The sequence below is a fragment of the Crocuta crocuta genome, unplaced genomic scaffold (assembly GCF_008692635.1).
Source record: "Crocuta crocuta isolate KB4526 unplaced genomic scaffold, BGI_CrCroc_1.0 scaffold88, whole genome shotgun sequence".
Taxonomy (NCBI): Eukaryota; Metazoa; Chordata; class Mammalia; order Carnivora; family Hyaenidae; genus Crocuta; species Crocuta crocuta.
In genome coordinates, this window is record NW_027532420.1 from 1,689,557 (window position 1) to 1,704,156 (window position 14,600).

Here is a 14,600-nt window from a genome sequence, read left to right on the forward strand (position 1 = left end):
TTTCCCCCACCATTTCCCCCCTTCTTCTCCCCCTTAGTCCTCCGTCAAGTTCCTCCTAATCCTCCTATACGTGCAAACATATGGTATCTGTCCTTCTCTGCCTGACTTATTTCGCTCAGCATAACACCCTCAAGGTCCATCCGTGTTGCTACACATGGCCAGATTTCATTCTTTCTCGTTGCCATGGAGTATTCCATCATATAGATGAACCACATCTTCTTGAAGGCTTTCTCAGTGGATTCAGCGTCCTTTCTCTCCCCAATCTCTCGGGTTCTGTAAGGTTTCCTATGGCTTCAGATCTTTTCCGTGTGAGATATGGGGGCGAGTGCAATACATGGAGCTCCCTACTTCTCCACCATCTTTCCCCTCCTCTGCAAAGGTCCTTTTTATAAATTCACCTTTACAGGCTCCAGGCATTATGACCCATTACCTTCAGAAGACCATTCCACAGTCTGTTACAGATGTTAAATTTGAAGTTCCTGTTGCACATCCAGGTGGGGATTGGAGAGAATTTCTCAGTAGGTGATTAACAAGTGGAGCAGTGAGGGGAAAATGCTTCCAGAGCTTCTCTAGGTCACAGTGAACATATGCTTGCGATCGGTAAAATCTGTAGGCTAGAAGACAAAAAAGGTGAAAAACTGGAGCATGTTGAAAATCTGAGGATTACTTAAATTGTGTTTATTTCATTATGAGTAAATACATCTTGGTCCCTTTCAGGCTAAGTTGGGGGGAAGGCAAGAGTTAGGTCAAGCAGATTCCATGGAAGGTCTGGTGTTCCACAGGAATGTGAAACACGGCGTAGCAATAAAAGTCAGTAAAGACAAAAGGGCCATAATGAGATGTGTCTGACTTCTCAATTTGCTCATGGTATTTGTTATTTCACCAGACAAGGGTGAATTTAAAAACTGATGTAATTATATATAAGGAGCAAAATGTTACCGGAGACAGGGTGCCTCAGGAAGTCAAAGAACTCGTGTTCTGAAATGTAAGGTAGCATAGCCTTTACCAAAAGAGCTTTTTTCTGTATTAATGTTTGGAGTGCTGAAAGGCCTCTGATGCTACCATGTTGCTTACCTGTGTGATGTGCTCTGCAGAGCTGTCTGTTGTTTTTAAAGTTTATTTATTTTGAGAGAGAGAGAAAGAGAATGAGTGGGAAGAGGCAGAGAGTGGGGGACAAAGGAACTGAAGCGGGCTCTGAGCTGACAGCACAGAGCCCCAGGTGGGGCCCGAACTCACGAACCAGGAGATCATGACCCGAGCCGGAAGTTGGACGCTCAACCGACTGAGCCTCCAGGTGCCCTGGAACTATGTGTTTCAGAGTAGGGCTTTATCAGGGGTTTTAAAGGCATTTTGTGTAACAATAAATAGCCAATTAAGAATTCTGGTTGGAAAATCATGATTCACGTTTATGTCCAAAAATCAGGGTTGGTTTTATTGTTTTCTTACTAATCTATTATTTAGGTATCTAACATGAGACAGATTTACCTGAAGGAAAGCACTCTGAGGCTCAGGATTTTTTTCTTCATTACAGCTCACCTCGTCAGTATTGTGCTTAGTGGGTAGAGTTGAGAAATTCTCAAGAGACCTGCACATGAAGGAAATGTAAAACTTTTCTCATTTTGCTTTCCATGTTCTAGAGTCTGCCTAAGTATTTGCCCTCCCAACCCCCAAATTTGGTTGAACAAAGATATCTCAGGTTGGATTTGGAAAGAGTGCCACTGACTTAAAACTTTATTTGAGATATGCTTCCTAGTGGTTATGTCAAATATTTTTAGTGGGTTTAAAAAAAACAAAAGCACAACTCTGACTCTAAATAAAAACACGTATTTTGTTATTTCTGTCTTTAATAGCAATCAGCAGGGCGCAAGTGGAAACCTTTTATCCTGAGAGAGTTAGGGCTTGTACACATTTGGAAGTTAATGCTTCTGTAAGAATTTCTAAAGTACCCTGAACGTATAAGAAGAAGGCAGTAGTAACAGTGGTAATAGTTAACTTAAATTTTTTTTTTAACATTTATTTATTATTGAGAGACAGCGTGAGCAGGGGAGGGGCAGAGAAAGGGGGAGACACAGACTCCGAAGCAGGCTCCGGGCTCCGAACTGTCAGCACAGAGCCCGACGTGGGGCTCGAACTGGCAGACGCAAGATCATGATCTGAGCCGAAGTCGGACACTTAACCGACCGAGCCACCCAGGCGTCCCTGTAACGGTTAACTTTAAAAAAATTCTTTTGTAGCAAGCTGCCAAGGAGAAACACTACGGTCAGGTGGCCATCCCGCAGAGGGGACCACGTGGCTCGCAAATCCGAAGAGCAGTGGACGTGTGTGGTCTGTACGCTAATCAACAGGCCATCTTCGAAGGCTTGTGATGCTTGCCTGACTTCAAGACCTATCGGTAAGACTGGATTTTGATTTTGAGTTCAAAGACGGCTAATTATACAAAGGTATATATCTTGTTCCATCTTGATATTTCATAACTAAGTAAAATGCTTTCTTTCTGAAAGGTTTAAAGGAATTGCCAGACTTTGCCTGTAAACCATGCTAATATTCTGTTCAGTGCTTTCTTTTTTTTTCTTAAACAGGGAGGGAAAACATGCTTGTGCTAAAAGAGTATCTGCCTTTGTATCTCAAAAAACTGAGATGATCACATCTGTTCTCTACTATTTCTAATGAATTATTCAATAAAGCTTTGTTTTATGCAGATTTCAGCAACTTTTGAGTTTGCTATTCAGTCCAAGCGCTTCATAAACTGAAAGGGAGGATTTCTGTAAGAATATCTTTGCAGGTGGAACAGAAAACTGCTGAATTTTTTCTCCTCTTTATCCTTCCTATCCCTTGTTATTAAAATCTTTACCCAGACAATTGTACTGATTTCATTGAAATCCTTCAAAATAACTCTTTTTACAGCTCACAATTTCATGTGTTCAGAGAATGTAAAACCTCAGAGAGAACCCATGATTAGGAACCGGCTCACTGATGCAGCTTCTATTGTGTTCTCAGTGTGTTCTTTCTCCCTTCAATTAGACACGAGAAAGTTCGTTCTTGACTTAGGGACCCCACATTGTGCTCGTTGTCACAGTGTGTTTTGTTCTCTGGGCCAGAAGGGTGGGCCTTGCCCCTCTTCAGCATCTTTCGGCAGAGAGCCCTCGGAAAACCACAGTCTTGGGTCTCCTCATTCATTCCAACGTTCTGAAACGCCTCTCTGAGTCCCATCAACTATTTTCCTTTATTTTTCTGAGTACGAAGCTACAATTTAGGAACAGTTATGGATTCCAAAATCTGAGGATGCTTTGTTGAAACGTTTTTAATTAATGTCAAGTCTTTGTAATTTGTCTTTGTTTAATTTCAATAAGCCTTTCCCGTTATGTGTGAGTCACAGAGAGGGGAAAATGGGTGATGGGCATTGAGGAGGGCACTTGTTGGGATGAGCACTGGGTGTTGTACGTAAGCAAAGAACCACGAGAATGTACCCCCAATACCAAGAGCACACTGTCCACATTGTATGTTAGCCAATTTGGCAATAAATTATATCAACAAAAAGGAAGCATTTTTAATTTATGTCAAGTCTTTGTAATTCATCTTTATTTAATAAGCCTTTCCCATTATGTGTGATTCATAGAGACGCTCCTGATAATCTAAAGATAGGCCTGTAACTGCTGATCTCTGTACTGCTTCTTAATTCCCACTGCTTTAATATGTTGTCTAATAGGAACAAGTCTGGTTAGCTGAATGGCCTTTAAATGGTTAAAAATAATAAGAAGCAAATATAAATCTTTGGTAAGCCCACCTCTGTGCTGCGAGGGATTGTTGAAATTTTGCTCTTTCTATAATACTTCATTTCCTAGCAAGAAGACAAGAGTTCATTTCCTGGATTGTCCAAACTAAGTTTGTATTAATAGTTCTATGCATTCACCATCATAAGTGAACTAAAAAGATGTTTCAAATAGCCAATATATTACACTTGTAGGAACACTGAAGCATTACTTCTCTCTCCTTCCAGATTCCACGATCAGCAGTGAAGACTGTTCTGATGCCTTCGACGGCTTAGTGAAGTATCCTTGTAACAGCTTTGGAAAACCAAGTACAGAGGTGAAGATCAACAGGAGAACAGCATTCGGAACTTCAACCCTTGTCTTGACCGATTTCAGCAATAAATCCACTGCTTTGGAAGGAAAAACAAGCCAACATGGGACATTAGATGGAGAATTTCAAAATTCTCCTCCGACTACCATGTGTTTTAGGGAGCCGCTGCACCCCTCCAAGGAGAGAGCAAACCATATAACTCCACCATCTAACGGAGTACACGTATCACTTACGGTCTGTTCTCAGTCTAAAGTATTGAGTCCAGCAAATAAAAAGTTAAAAACAACCCACTCCTCATCACCAGACCTCAACAGCGGTAGCCCTGGGTTTTCTAACAGGTATGATACTTCTAACCTTGATCTTGAAGGTATTTACGTTAAGTTTTTAGAAGGCGGAAAAATCATGTCCTGCTCAGGGAGCTCCTTGATTCTGGTAAGGTGAATCAAGCCCGGAGAGATGACTGTAGCCATTTACTTGCCTTGCTTTCTCTAGCTTAGGATGCTAGGGAAGGGCAGAGAATGAAAAACAGAATCTTCTACATCTATCTGTAGAAAGTTACTGTTTTCAAGTTTATTCATTTTGAGAGAGAGAGAGAGCACAAGTTGGGGCGGGGGGGGTGACAGAGAAAAGGAGAGAGAGAACAAAACTGGTTAGCTGGCTCCGAGGTCAGCACAGAGCCCTACACAGGGCTCAAACTCACAAAACCATGAAATCATGACCTGAGGCAAAATCAGGGGTCCGACTCTTAACCACCTCAGCCACCCAGGAACCCCAAAAGTTATTTTATTCTGACTGAAACCATATACATGCTCAATACAGAATATTTGGAAAATTCTGGAAAATATAAAGAAAAATGTTTTAATCCCCCATCATCCCACCTGATATCAATCACCACTGTTAGCATTATTTAAAAATTTTTTTTAATGTTTGTTTATTTTTGAGAGAGAAAGAGAGAATGCGAGTTGAGGAGGGGCAGAGAGAGAGGGAGACACAGATCTGAAGCAGGCTCCAGGCTCCGAGCTGTCAGCACAGAGCCCGACGTGGGGCTTGAACTCATAGAGATCATGACCTGAGCTGAAGTCAGAAACTTAACCGACTGAGCCTCCCAGGTGCCCCTGCTTTTTTTTTTTTTCCTTCCAAAGAAAGATAGTTCTTCCAAAAGGGAGACTGTTACGAGAGTTTAGTATGTGTCTTCTCAAGAGAGGAATCAGAGATGCTTGTAGTGACATTGCTGTTGAAGGAGGTCGCTGTGTCTCACGTAGCCGTGTGGGCGGCTGTTTGTTTCAGCCACGAAGGCCCGCAGAGCGTGTGGGCTACAGTTGCAGCTGAACTTAGAAAGTTGTCATTGCAAATTAATAAATACAGGCAGACCAGGTATGTTTTGAGACTACGAACTTCCCATCTAGAAGCAGCCTCCAGATCGCTGTCACTGGAGATAGAGAAATTTTATTACTCCGTGTCACCCCTTCCCCTGTGATCATAGGAACTACCTGTCCACACTCTGTCGTGTAGGCTTTAGCTGGGGCTTCTCTCCTCCCGCCGCCTGTTATTGGGCCTCCGTCACAGACAGTTCTCAGTCTTCTTTTTCAAGCTGTTTTTTCTTCAGAGGCAGCTGCTGTACATCCTGCGTTTTTAAATAAAGTGAAGTTGGAGAGTTTCCTTCTCGTGGCTCTTGCCTTGCCGGAGGGAGGCAGGCGGGGGAAGAGCTGGTGTGCGTGGGATTTCAAGTGATCGCAGGCGGGATTCGCATTGCTGGCTTCTCCCCAGATGGGCTGTGTCCTTGCGGAGGGGAAGGTTGACCCCTCCTTGTGCAGGCGCGGACCAGCTCTGGAACCCCTTCGAGCTTACCTCCTAACAGATTCCCGAGGCGGTGTGTGGTCAGTGGATGCTTTTGTCTCCAGTATCCTGTCCCGACTCTATATTTGCCATCAGTTAGTCCTGATGATTATTTCTTGATCAGTTTCTCCAAAAAAAAAATCTCATTCACAATCATTTATAATACCTGTTTTAATTTGTGTCCATAATACTAAGAAATGACAGCCATTTGAATTAAGCTATAGAGGCCAAGCATTTAACTCACTGGATCAGGACTAACTTTACATTTTAATCCCAATTAACATCTAATGAACCCTAATCAGAGGTCATGAAGGAGCTAGGGTCCAGAGCATCTGAGTTGGGGGGCTATCCCGTAAGATAATAATTTGTTCAGTCTTTTCTGTAGCTTAAGAGGAAAAGAAGGAGATCATTTTAGTGTTGAGGGATTTGTTGTGCTCAGATGAGATATCTTGGCATATTTTTATTTCCTTAGTGCTTTGTAGAAAATCTTAGACAATTTAACTAATGAATTAGGGATTAAAAAAAAATTACTGTAACCTTACATTTAAATGATTTCTTCATAAGCCATTAGTAATAGGGTCATATGATTAATCACAGCGCATAGCATTACTTAGAAACGCCGCGGCCTGTGTATGTGTTGAATATAAGGACCCCAGGACTGAGGCTCTAAAATCAATCAAGATCAACTAGCAGAATAAATGTCAAGTGGTGAAATACATTCACCCAGCAGCCCTTCTGCACCCAGCTACTTTACAAGGAATAAATTGCAAATTACTGTCATTTATTTCATTTTTCTCCTTGTCTCGCAGCTACAGTGTTCACCTTATGGACAAGATGCCCGCAGAAGCTCACAGCATAATACGATTAAAGCAGGTGGTCCACTCAGAGAGTTGAGAGGCAGTTTATTTTTTTCTTAATAATTGTACGGTAATTAATTCGTCTTTTGTTCTCTTAATTACCGATCTCATCACCACACGGTACATGCTATGTTGACGAGGCACATTTTCGGATCGGTCTTTGGATATACTGGAATTTTGTCCAGTGACGGGATAATTAATTAGCTGGTTGAACCAGTTTTTAAGCGGTTCAGAGTAGAAACCATTTTAGTCTTTGATCCAGTTAGTGTCAATACAGCACAGAACACAGGGGTACATATTCCTGTGTTTTGGTTAAGGTCTTTCCTGAGCTGGTGCAGAGGTTTGCTTGGATGAGCAAGTGAAACTTGCAGGGTCACTAATGTTTTCTCAAGTGTCCGCTACGTCTCGGTTGGTGAGCACCGCCTCTGTCCCTAGGGCAGTGCTGACCCCTATACGTGCTTCCTGTAACCTTTGGAGTATGGGGTCCCCGAGGGCAACACCCAGGGCCGTCTAGGATGAGTCATTCTACCTCTGTGTTTGTTTTCATTCTTGCAATGCCACTGAGCTACAAAATCTACATTCAGTAAGACTGATTGGCTCAAAAACAGTTAGTGGTTTTATTATGAAGAATCACCCTATCCATAAAATTAGCTCAACCATGATGAACTGATCACTGAAAAACCATCCATTTTAAAATGACACAGTTGTGCGTGGTGATGTCTTCTTTCTTGAGAAGAGTTTTTATCTGATCTCTGTTCACTGTTACTTTCATATTCATTAACAAGTATTTATTGAAAGCCTATTAGGCATTAAGCATTGCTCATTCCTGACTTCTGTTTTAGCACACTGCAGTTGGCAGAGCCAAATCCAGCCTCCCCCCACCCCCCGTTTTTATAAATAAAGTTTTATTGGAACCCATTCCATTCCCATTGGCTTACATAGTTAGTGTGGCTGCCTTTCATGCTACAATAGCAGACAGATTTGAGTAGTAGCAACAGAGACTGGTAAGACCCACAAGCCGAAAACTTGTGCTGTCTGAGAACGTTTGTCAACCTCTGATCTATTATATTGACAGACCATTTATCATCTGCTATTAATGTTCAAAACGATGGTCCTAATGATCAAAATAAGTTAAACTATTCTGTATGCTAAGTTTACCTAAGAAAATGCTCTGCTATGGTTTAGAAAGTTTTTAAATAATAATGATGGAAACAAAGAGGAACCACAAAGTCCTCAATTAATCAGAACATTTAATTATCCTGGATAATGTTTTCTATCATAAAATTAACATTAGCTGTGCATATTTAGAGTTGATGTGATCACAGGTGGCATCAATATCTTGGTCACATTAACTCGGTGCTTCACAACTTAATGTGCATATGAATCACCTGGGAATCTTGTTAGTATGCAGATTCTGATTCAGCGGGCGGTCTGGAACAGGGTGGGTAATTCTCATTTCTTTTTCCTTCTTTAAGTGTATTTATTTATTTATTTTGAGAGGGAGAGGAAGAAGGGGGGGAGGAGCAGGGAGAGAAACCCACGCCTACTCTGCGGCACAGCTAGAGCTGACAAGGGGCTCCATGCCACAAACTGTCAGATCGTGACCTGAGCGGAAGCCAGCACTCGGACGCTTCGCAGTCCGAGCCACCAAGTGCCCCTAGTTCTGAGTTTCTAAGCCTCTTCCAGGTAATGCTGATGCTTCTGGTCAAGAGGTCACACTCCGAGTACCAGGGACAAGATAGCAGATGGCCACTTTGTTTCTTTAACCTTATACCAGGGAAGAAATGGAATGAAAGACAGAAATGAGGAGCCAGAGAGAACACTGGAGCCTTTTATCCCCGACTGAATCCTCCACTCCGCCCTCCGCTTGGCCCCTCCCCAGGAAAGCTTTACTAGTAAAGAGACTGTAAACCTCTCTTGGCTCTGGGGGGCCCTGGAGATTTCCAGGTTGAAGCAGGTGGCTTGGAAGTGTTCAACTAATTGTCATCTAAGACAGCCACTTCCATAATAATGTAGAAAACTGTTGGTAAGTGGGTATTTTTTTTTAATAAGAAAGCATCATTTCAGTCCTATCAATATTCTTTACCTTTTTTCCTTTATTTTTTAAGTTTCTTTTTTTCTTTATCTTTTACAGTTTATCTTTTTTGTTTTTAAATTTTTTTAATGTTTATTTATTTTTGAGAGACAGACAGAGCATGAGAGGGGGAGGGGCAGAGAGAGAGAAGGAGATACAGAATCTGAGGCAGGCTCCAGGCTCCGAGCTGGCTGTCAGCATAGAGCCCGACGCAGGGCTCGAACCCACGAACCGTGAGATCATGACCTGAGCCACAGTCGGACACTTAACTGTCTGAGCCGCCTAGGCGCCCCTACAGTTTATCTTTTTAACAATTGAAAGCACATTTGTGATCTACTTGCTTTGGTTTTGACATTTCTGTTTATTAAAAAAATTTCTTTAATGTATTTCTTTTGGAGAGACATAGAGACTGAGTGTGAGTGGGGGAGGGTCAGAGAGAAAGCGGGAGCCACAGAATTCTAAGCAGGCTCCAGGCTCTGAGCTGTCAGCACAGAGTCCGATGCAGGGCTCGAACTCATCGGCAGTGAGATCACGACCTGAGCTGAAGCTGGATGCTTAACCGACTGAGCCACCCAGGCGCCCCCATGGTTTTGACATTTCTTGAGTTCTCTACAGTCACCTAGATATTTAGCTTCTCTTGAAGTTAAAACTTTAATATACCCTCTTTGGGAAGGGACATCGGAAAAATGGAGGGAGTGTGGAAAAGAAAAGCTGTTGCCTTCCAGCTTTGAGGTTTCTGGATAGCGTTACCTACGATTCTAAGATAGACACTCCCGTCCTCCATCCTGACGGATGTACACACAAAACAATTGCTGGCAAAATACTTAACAGTAATGATTTCTTTAGCAGGCCTCCTGCATGAACAGCGTCAGAAAGTACCCTTGGAATATTTGAATCAATTTAAAGCAATTTACTTAAGCTTCTGTTTTATAAGTGAGTTTAAACCAATTTCATCACAAATAAAATATCTCTCCTATGTCAATTATATCTCAGTGAAAGTGGAAGGAAAAAAATACCTCAAACTCTGAACATTTCAATTCGACATGCCTTGAAGCATCGTTACTGCAACACGGATAGGAAGAATGTAGTTCAGGGGATGCCTGGGTGGCTCAGTCGGTTAGGCGTCTAACTCTATCCTAGGTTAGGTCACAATCTTGCGGTTCGTGAGTTTGAGGCCCATGTTAGGCTCTGAGCTGACAGTGCGGATCCTGCTTGAGATTCTGTCTCTCCCTCTCTCTGTCCCTTCCCTTCTTGTGTACGTACTCTCTCTCTCAAAATAAATAAATAAACTTGAAAACCTAAAACAAACAAAACAAAACAAAAAAAAACGAATGTAGTTTAGGAAATCAAAAACAGGGGCACCTGTGTGGCTCAGTCAGTTAAGCATCCGACTTCGGCTTAGGTCATGATCTCACTGTTCATGGGTTCAAGTCCCACACTGGGCTCTGTGCTGACAGCTCGGATCCTAGAGCCTATTTCAGATTCTGTGTCTCCGTCTCTCTCTGACTCTCCCCTGCTCACACAGTCTCTCTCTCAGAAATAAATAAAAAACATTTTTAAAAATTTTTTAAAAAAGGAAGCCAAAAACAGGAACTATTTATGATTTTTAAGTATTTCTAAAAATTATTCAAGAATGATATTTTAACCGAAAAAAATGAGAAAGGAAGAATTTTTTTTATCATTAAAAAGTTTTAGAATAGTGATATTAAGAAGGACTTCTGTTTTAATCAATGTGAGCTCTGTTTCTCTTCAACTTTATTAAAGTGACTAAGTCTTATAAAGGCATTATAAACACTATGCAAAATATAAGAAGTTTAAAATAACCATGACGCTCTTTTTCCAAGAGAAAATTCGCTTCTACAGCTCCAGTAGAAGTCCGGCTTCTGACCTTCATCCAATTGTATGCGGGAATGACCTCCAGATTCTTGATCCTAATTGTGGGGGAGAATAAAGCTTCCCTCCTCACTTGACAAAACACACATTTCTGCTCTTCCAGACAGCCCAGGCCTTGCTGAAATAGGATTGCAACGATTATAGTAGCCTTGATCAAAGAAAAGCATAGAAAATTGTCTTTAAAATGGACGATAGAAAGAGTGATCTTTTTGGCCTTTTCAGAGCCATCCATGGGAGCTTGCTACCAATGAGGAAATAATTAGAGAAGACTGTCATTCTAGTTCCTTTGGGGGCCGGGGAGCTACTGAACTTGAGAATATTGCAGAGGAAATGAAAGTGGCCACAGTCTACTACTGAGTAAGGAAAGAACCAGTTATACAAATGAAACTAAGTAAAGTGGATGTGCCGGGTATACAATTTGGCTGTTTTTGTTCTTTAGGAATTTCAGTTGTGTGCTCTGGGTGCGCAGATGGCTTTGGAAGTAGGTTAGGATTACCTGGGAAAGCCAAGAATTAGCAGTGTGTGGAATGACCTGCAGTTGACCATGACTGCTTTTTGGCACCACGTCTTTGTACAAGCAGAATTCTTTTCTTTTTTTTTTAATGTTTACTTTTTGAGAGAGAGAGAGAGAATGAACAAGCAGAGGAGGGGCAGAGAGAGACGGAGACACAGAATCTGAAGGAGGCTCCAGGCTCTGAGCTGTCAGCACAGAGCCTGATGCGCTCGGACCCACAGACAGAGAGATGACCGGAGCCAAAGTCGGCCGCTTAAACGACTGAGCCACCCACGCACCCCTGTACGGGCAGAATTCTGACGCCTTCCGGAGGGAATTATCCCTTTAGCACTGTTACGCTGTAGTAACTTTGGAACCTGTCGTTACAGGGAACGTGGAATTAATATGACAGATGGTACTTGCGCATTGAATGCTGGCAGTCCTCGCTGCAGTAAACACCACCGCCTCTGCGTTCTACGGGTTGTGCAGAAGGATGGCGAAAACAAGGGCAGGCAGTTTTACGCTTGTCCTCTACCTAGAGGAGCGCAGTGCGAGTTTTTCCAGGTACGTGTAAGATTTCCTCAAGCTCGCTGGGGTACCGTCACACGCTTCTGTGACTGAAGTGTAGTGAGCAGCAATCTTGTCTTCCGGTGTCACCTTTAAATTCTATTTATTTATTTATTTTTCTCACCTTTCAATTTCAAATAGCCACACTGACATAAAGTCTAAAGCCTGAATGTTGAAGAACATGAGATTCAAAGAGCTTCATCAAAAATAGAACAAGTAATCGAATAATAGCCGTTAGGTGATTCTAGTGTGGCCCCGTGTAACCACAGGTGCAGATGTGTGGTCCTTGTTTTATACAGATAGACAGGGACTGAGAGATTTGCGCAGGTGGCGAATAATCCAAGATACAGACGTGCTTTCCCTGACTTGTGCTACTTGTGCTTTGGTGTACGCACTGGGGAGAAGTACGCAGGAAGAATCGCTGATGTGCCTGGGATTTACAGTAAACCTAGTGAATCCTGTCACGAAGCTCGCACAGTAACAACTGAGATGTAGGGCGATTCCTCCCCCCTTTGCGATCCGGGAGCGTGTCCCTAGAAGCGAACACAGGACAGGACCCTAGAGTATGGGGTCCGTCTTCCACAGGCTCACCTTCTGTGCTTCTCAGACTGTGAGCCTCTCACTCTGCTGGCTGTGGTTTCGATGTTTGTGTGTTTGTCCACCTACTGCATCTGGTGCATAACTGAAAAAAGAAAATCCTTATCTGTCTCAGTGCTGGAACAAAGGTTTTCCAGTTGGGCTTATGGAGATTGAAAACCTCTGTCTTCAGTGTGGTACCTTCCTGAGGAATTTTCCAAGGAAAACGTGGTAATGACTGTAGGTCTGAAGCCCTTTGCGAGAGGGGACTCCATCCTACGGAACTGACACTTCCTCATCCAGGAGCTGCCGTAGATGGAATGGGACAAATATTAGGTAGAAAATATTAATAACATGACAGCCTGCTTGATAGCTCCCTTGAGGCCAAGATTTATAAGAATAATACAATGGAATCTGCCTAAATTCATCCAATAATTCTCTATTGGATTCTTTTTATTCCTAAGAGATGAAGGAAGTTGAGTATTAAAATCCTAACAAATCTGGGGCACCTGGGTGGCTTAGTCGGTTAAGCGTCCGACTTTCGCTTAGGTCATGATCTCGCGGTTCGTGGGTTCGAGCCCCGCGTCGGGCTCTGTGCTGACTGCCGGCTCAGAGCCTGGAGCCTGTTTCAGTCTGTGACTCCCTCTCTCTCTGACCCTCCCCTGCTCACGCTGTCTCTCTCTCTCTCCCTCCTAGAAATAAATAAAACATTAAAAAAATTAAAAAAAAAATCCTAACAAATCTTTGATCTTCATCGTTTTAACATAGCGGAAACGCTGGTGATGGCTTTATAGCAAGATGCTAAGCCTTCTCAATTATTTTCAATAAAGCAAAAGAACCCCTATAAACATGCCTTTAGTCACAGAGAAGCTCTGAATTTTGACAGTTTTTTGCATGATTCAAGCACATTTGCCGGAGAGATGCTTCTTACAGGATGTGAGCTTTTTCCAAGGGCAAGAACTAATGACTTCTATTTGTTTTCCAATGTCCGAGTAACCGTAGCAGAGACCGAGGGATGACTAGTCAGATGCACCGAGGCTTGGGCCGTACGTGTCTTTCACCTGCACCCACACTTCCCATTCCTTCTGTTTTAACCCTGTAGTGGGCAGATCTGTCCTTCCCATTCTGCGACCACGGCAGACACTCTGTCATGAGGACGGTGTTGAAGATTGGACCCAACAACGGAAAGAATTTTTTCGTGTGTCCACTTGGGAAGGCAAAACAGTGCAGTTTTTTCCAGTGGGCAGAAAATGGGCCAGGAATAAAAATTGTTCCAGGATGCTAATATTTTCTCCTTCTGTGGAAGTCTGGCATTTAATTTCTTTAAACCTTACATGATGTTTAGTTCCTTTTCGGTTAATAGCAAGGTTGTAGAATATCCTGGTGCATTTTATCATGACTGTAACATAGGAGAGCTGTTCACTTTGTTTTTAATGTACGCCCTCCTTACATTCTTGGCTGTATATTTTTTTACCCTGATAAAGGCTATATGTGTTTCATCAAATGTATGGTATATTCCACTTATCATGTATGTATAATGCATTTAATAATGACAATAAAGAATTTTAAGTGTGCTCTAGGCCTCTTGTAACTTCTTTGGGGAAACAGTGATTTTATTTTATTTTTAGGAGAGGATTATGTAGTCCAGTGAAATAGCTAATTACTCTGTCTGCAACAAGTAATTTTCTCAGGTACCGCCCCTCTTCATAGCATACGATTAAAGGTACTTCTTGTTTTCGTTACTGAAATTTAAGGAAATGAGAGGTCACCTCTGGAAAAGAATATTTTTGTATTCTTTTCAATAGCCATCCAGTTTCTCCTAGACATTAGAGATAAGCCAAATACTTGGATAACTTCATACATTTTCATGGAAACCTATAGGGATTCAGAATATAAAGGTAACATTTAAGAACAAAAGAAACAGCCTGTATATCTTTAAAGGAGAAGCTGATTTAAATTTTTCTGGTTAATTTTAATATCTCAAATTAATTTTTAAAAATAAGTCCATTCATAAAGCTTAATAATGTTTATTATTTTTTATTTCTCATTTTAATTTCCCTCCCTTTTTTTATCCCCCATAATTTAGTGCAGGTAACTATATAATTAAAACCTCAATGTTAGGTTATTGCTGCATGATTGTGGAAAATTCCATTCGGAGCTGGTTCAGTCTAGTAAAAAGAGTTTTTAAAAAGAGAAGGACGGGGGACCTGCGTGGCTCAGTTAG

The 14,600-nt window shown here is 42.0% G+C and overlaps 1 protein-coding gene across 3 annotated transcripts in view; it reads left to right on the forward strand.

The window, feature by feature from the left end:
- The window catches only part of NEIL3 (nei like DNA glycosylase 3), a 55,867-nt gene extending 41,930 nt beyond the window's left edge, over positions 1-13,937 (forward strand). For 2 of the 3 annotated variants that reach the window (XM_077779067.1, XM_077779068.1), the window contains 4 exons: positions 2,235-2,392; positions 3,998-4,418; positions 11,623-11,797; positions 13,479-13,937. In XM_077779067.1, the coding sequence (XP_077635193.1) occupies positions 2,235-2,392; positions 3,998-4,418; positions 11,623-11,797; positions 13,479-13,661 (937 nt within the window). In that variant the 3' untranslated portion in view covers positions 13,662-13,937. Of the gene's footprint in view, positions 1-2,234; positions 2,393-3,997; positions 4,419-6,725; positions 6,844-11,622; positions 11,798-13,478 lie in introns of those variants that run through there. The other variant, XM_077779069.1, reaches the window with a different exon arrangement.
- The last annotated feature ends 663 nt before the right edge of the window (positions 13,938-14,600 follow it).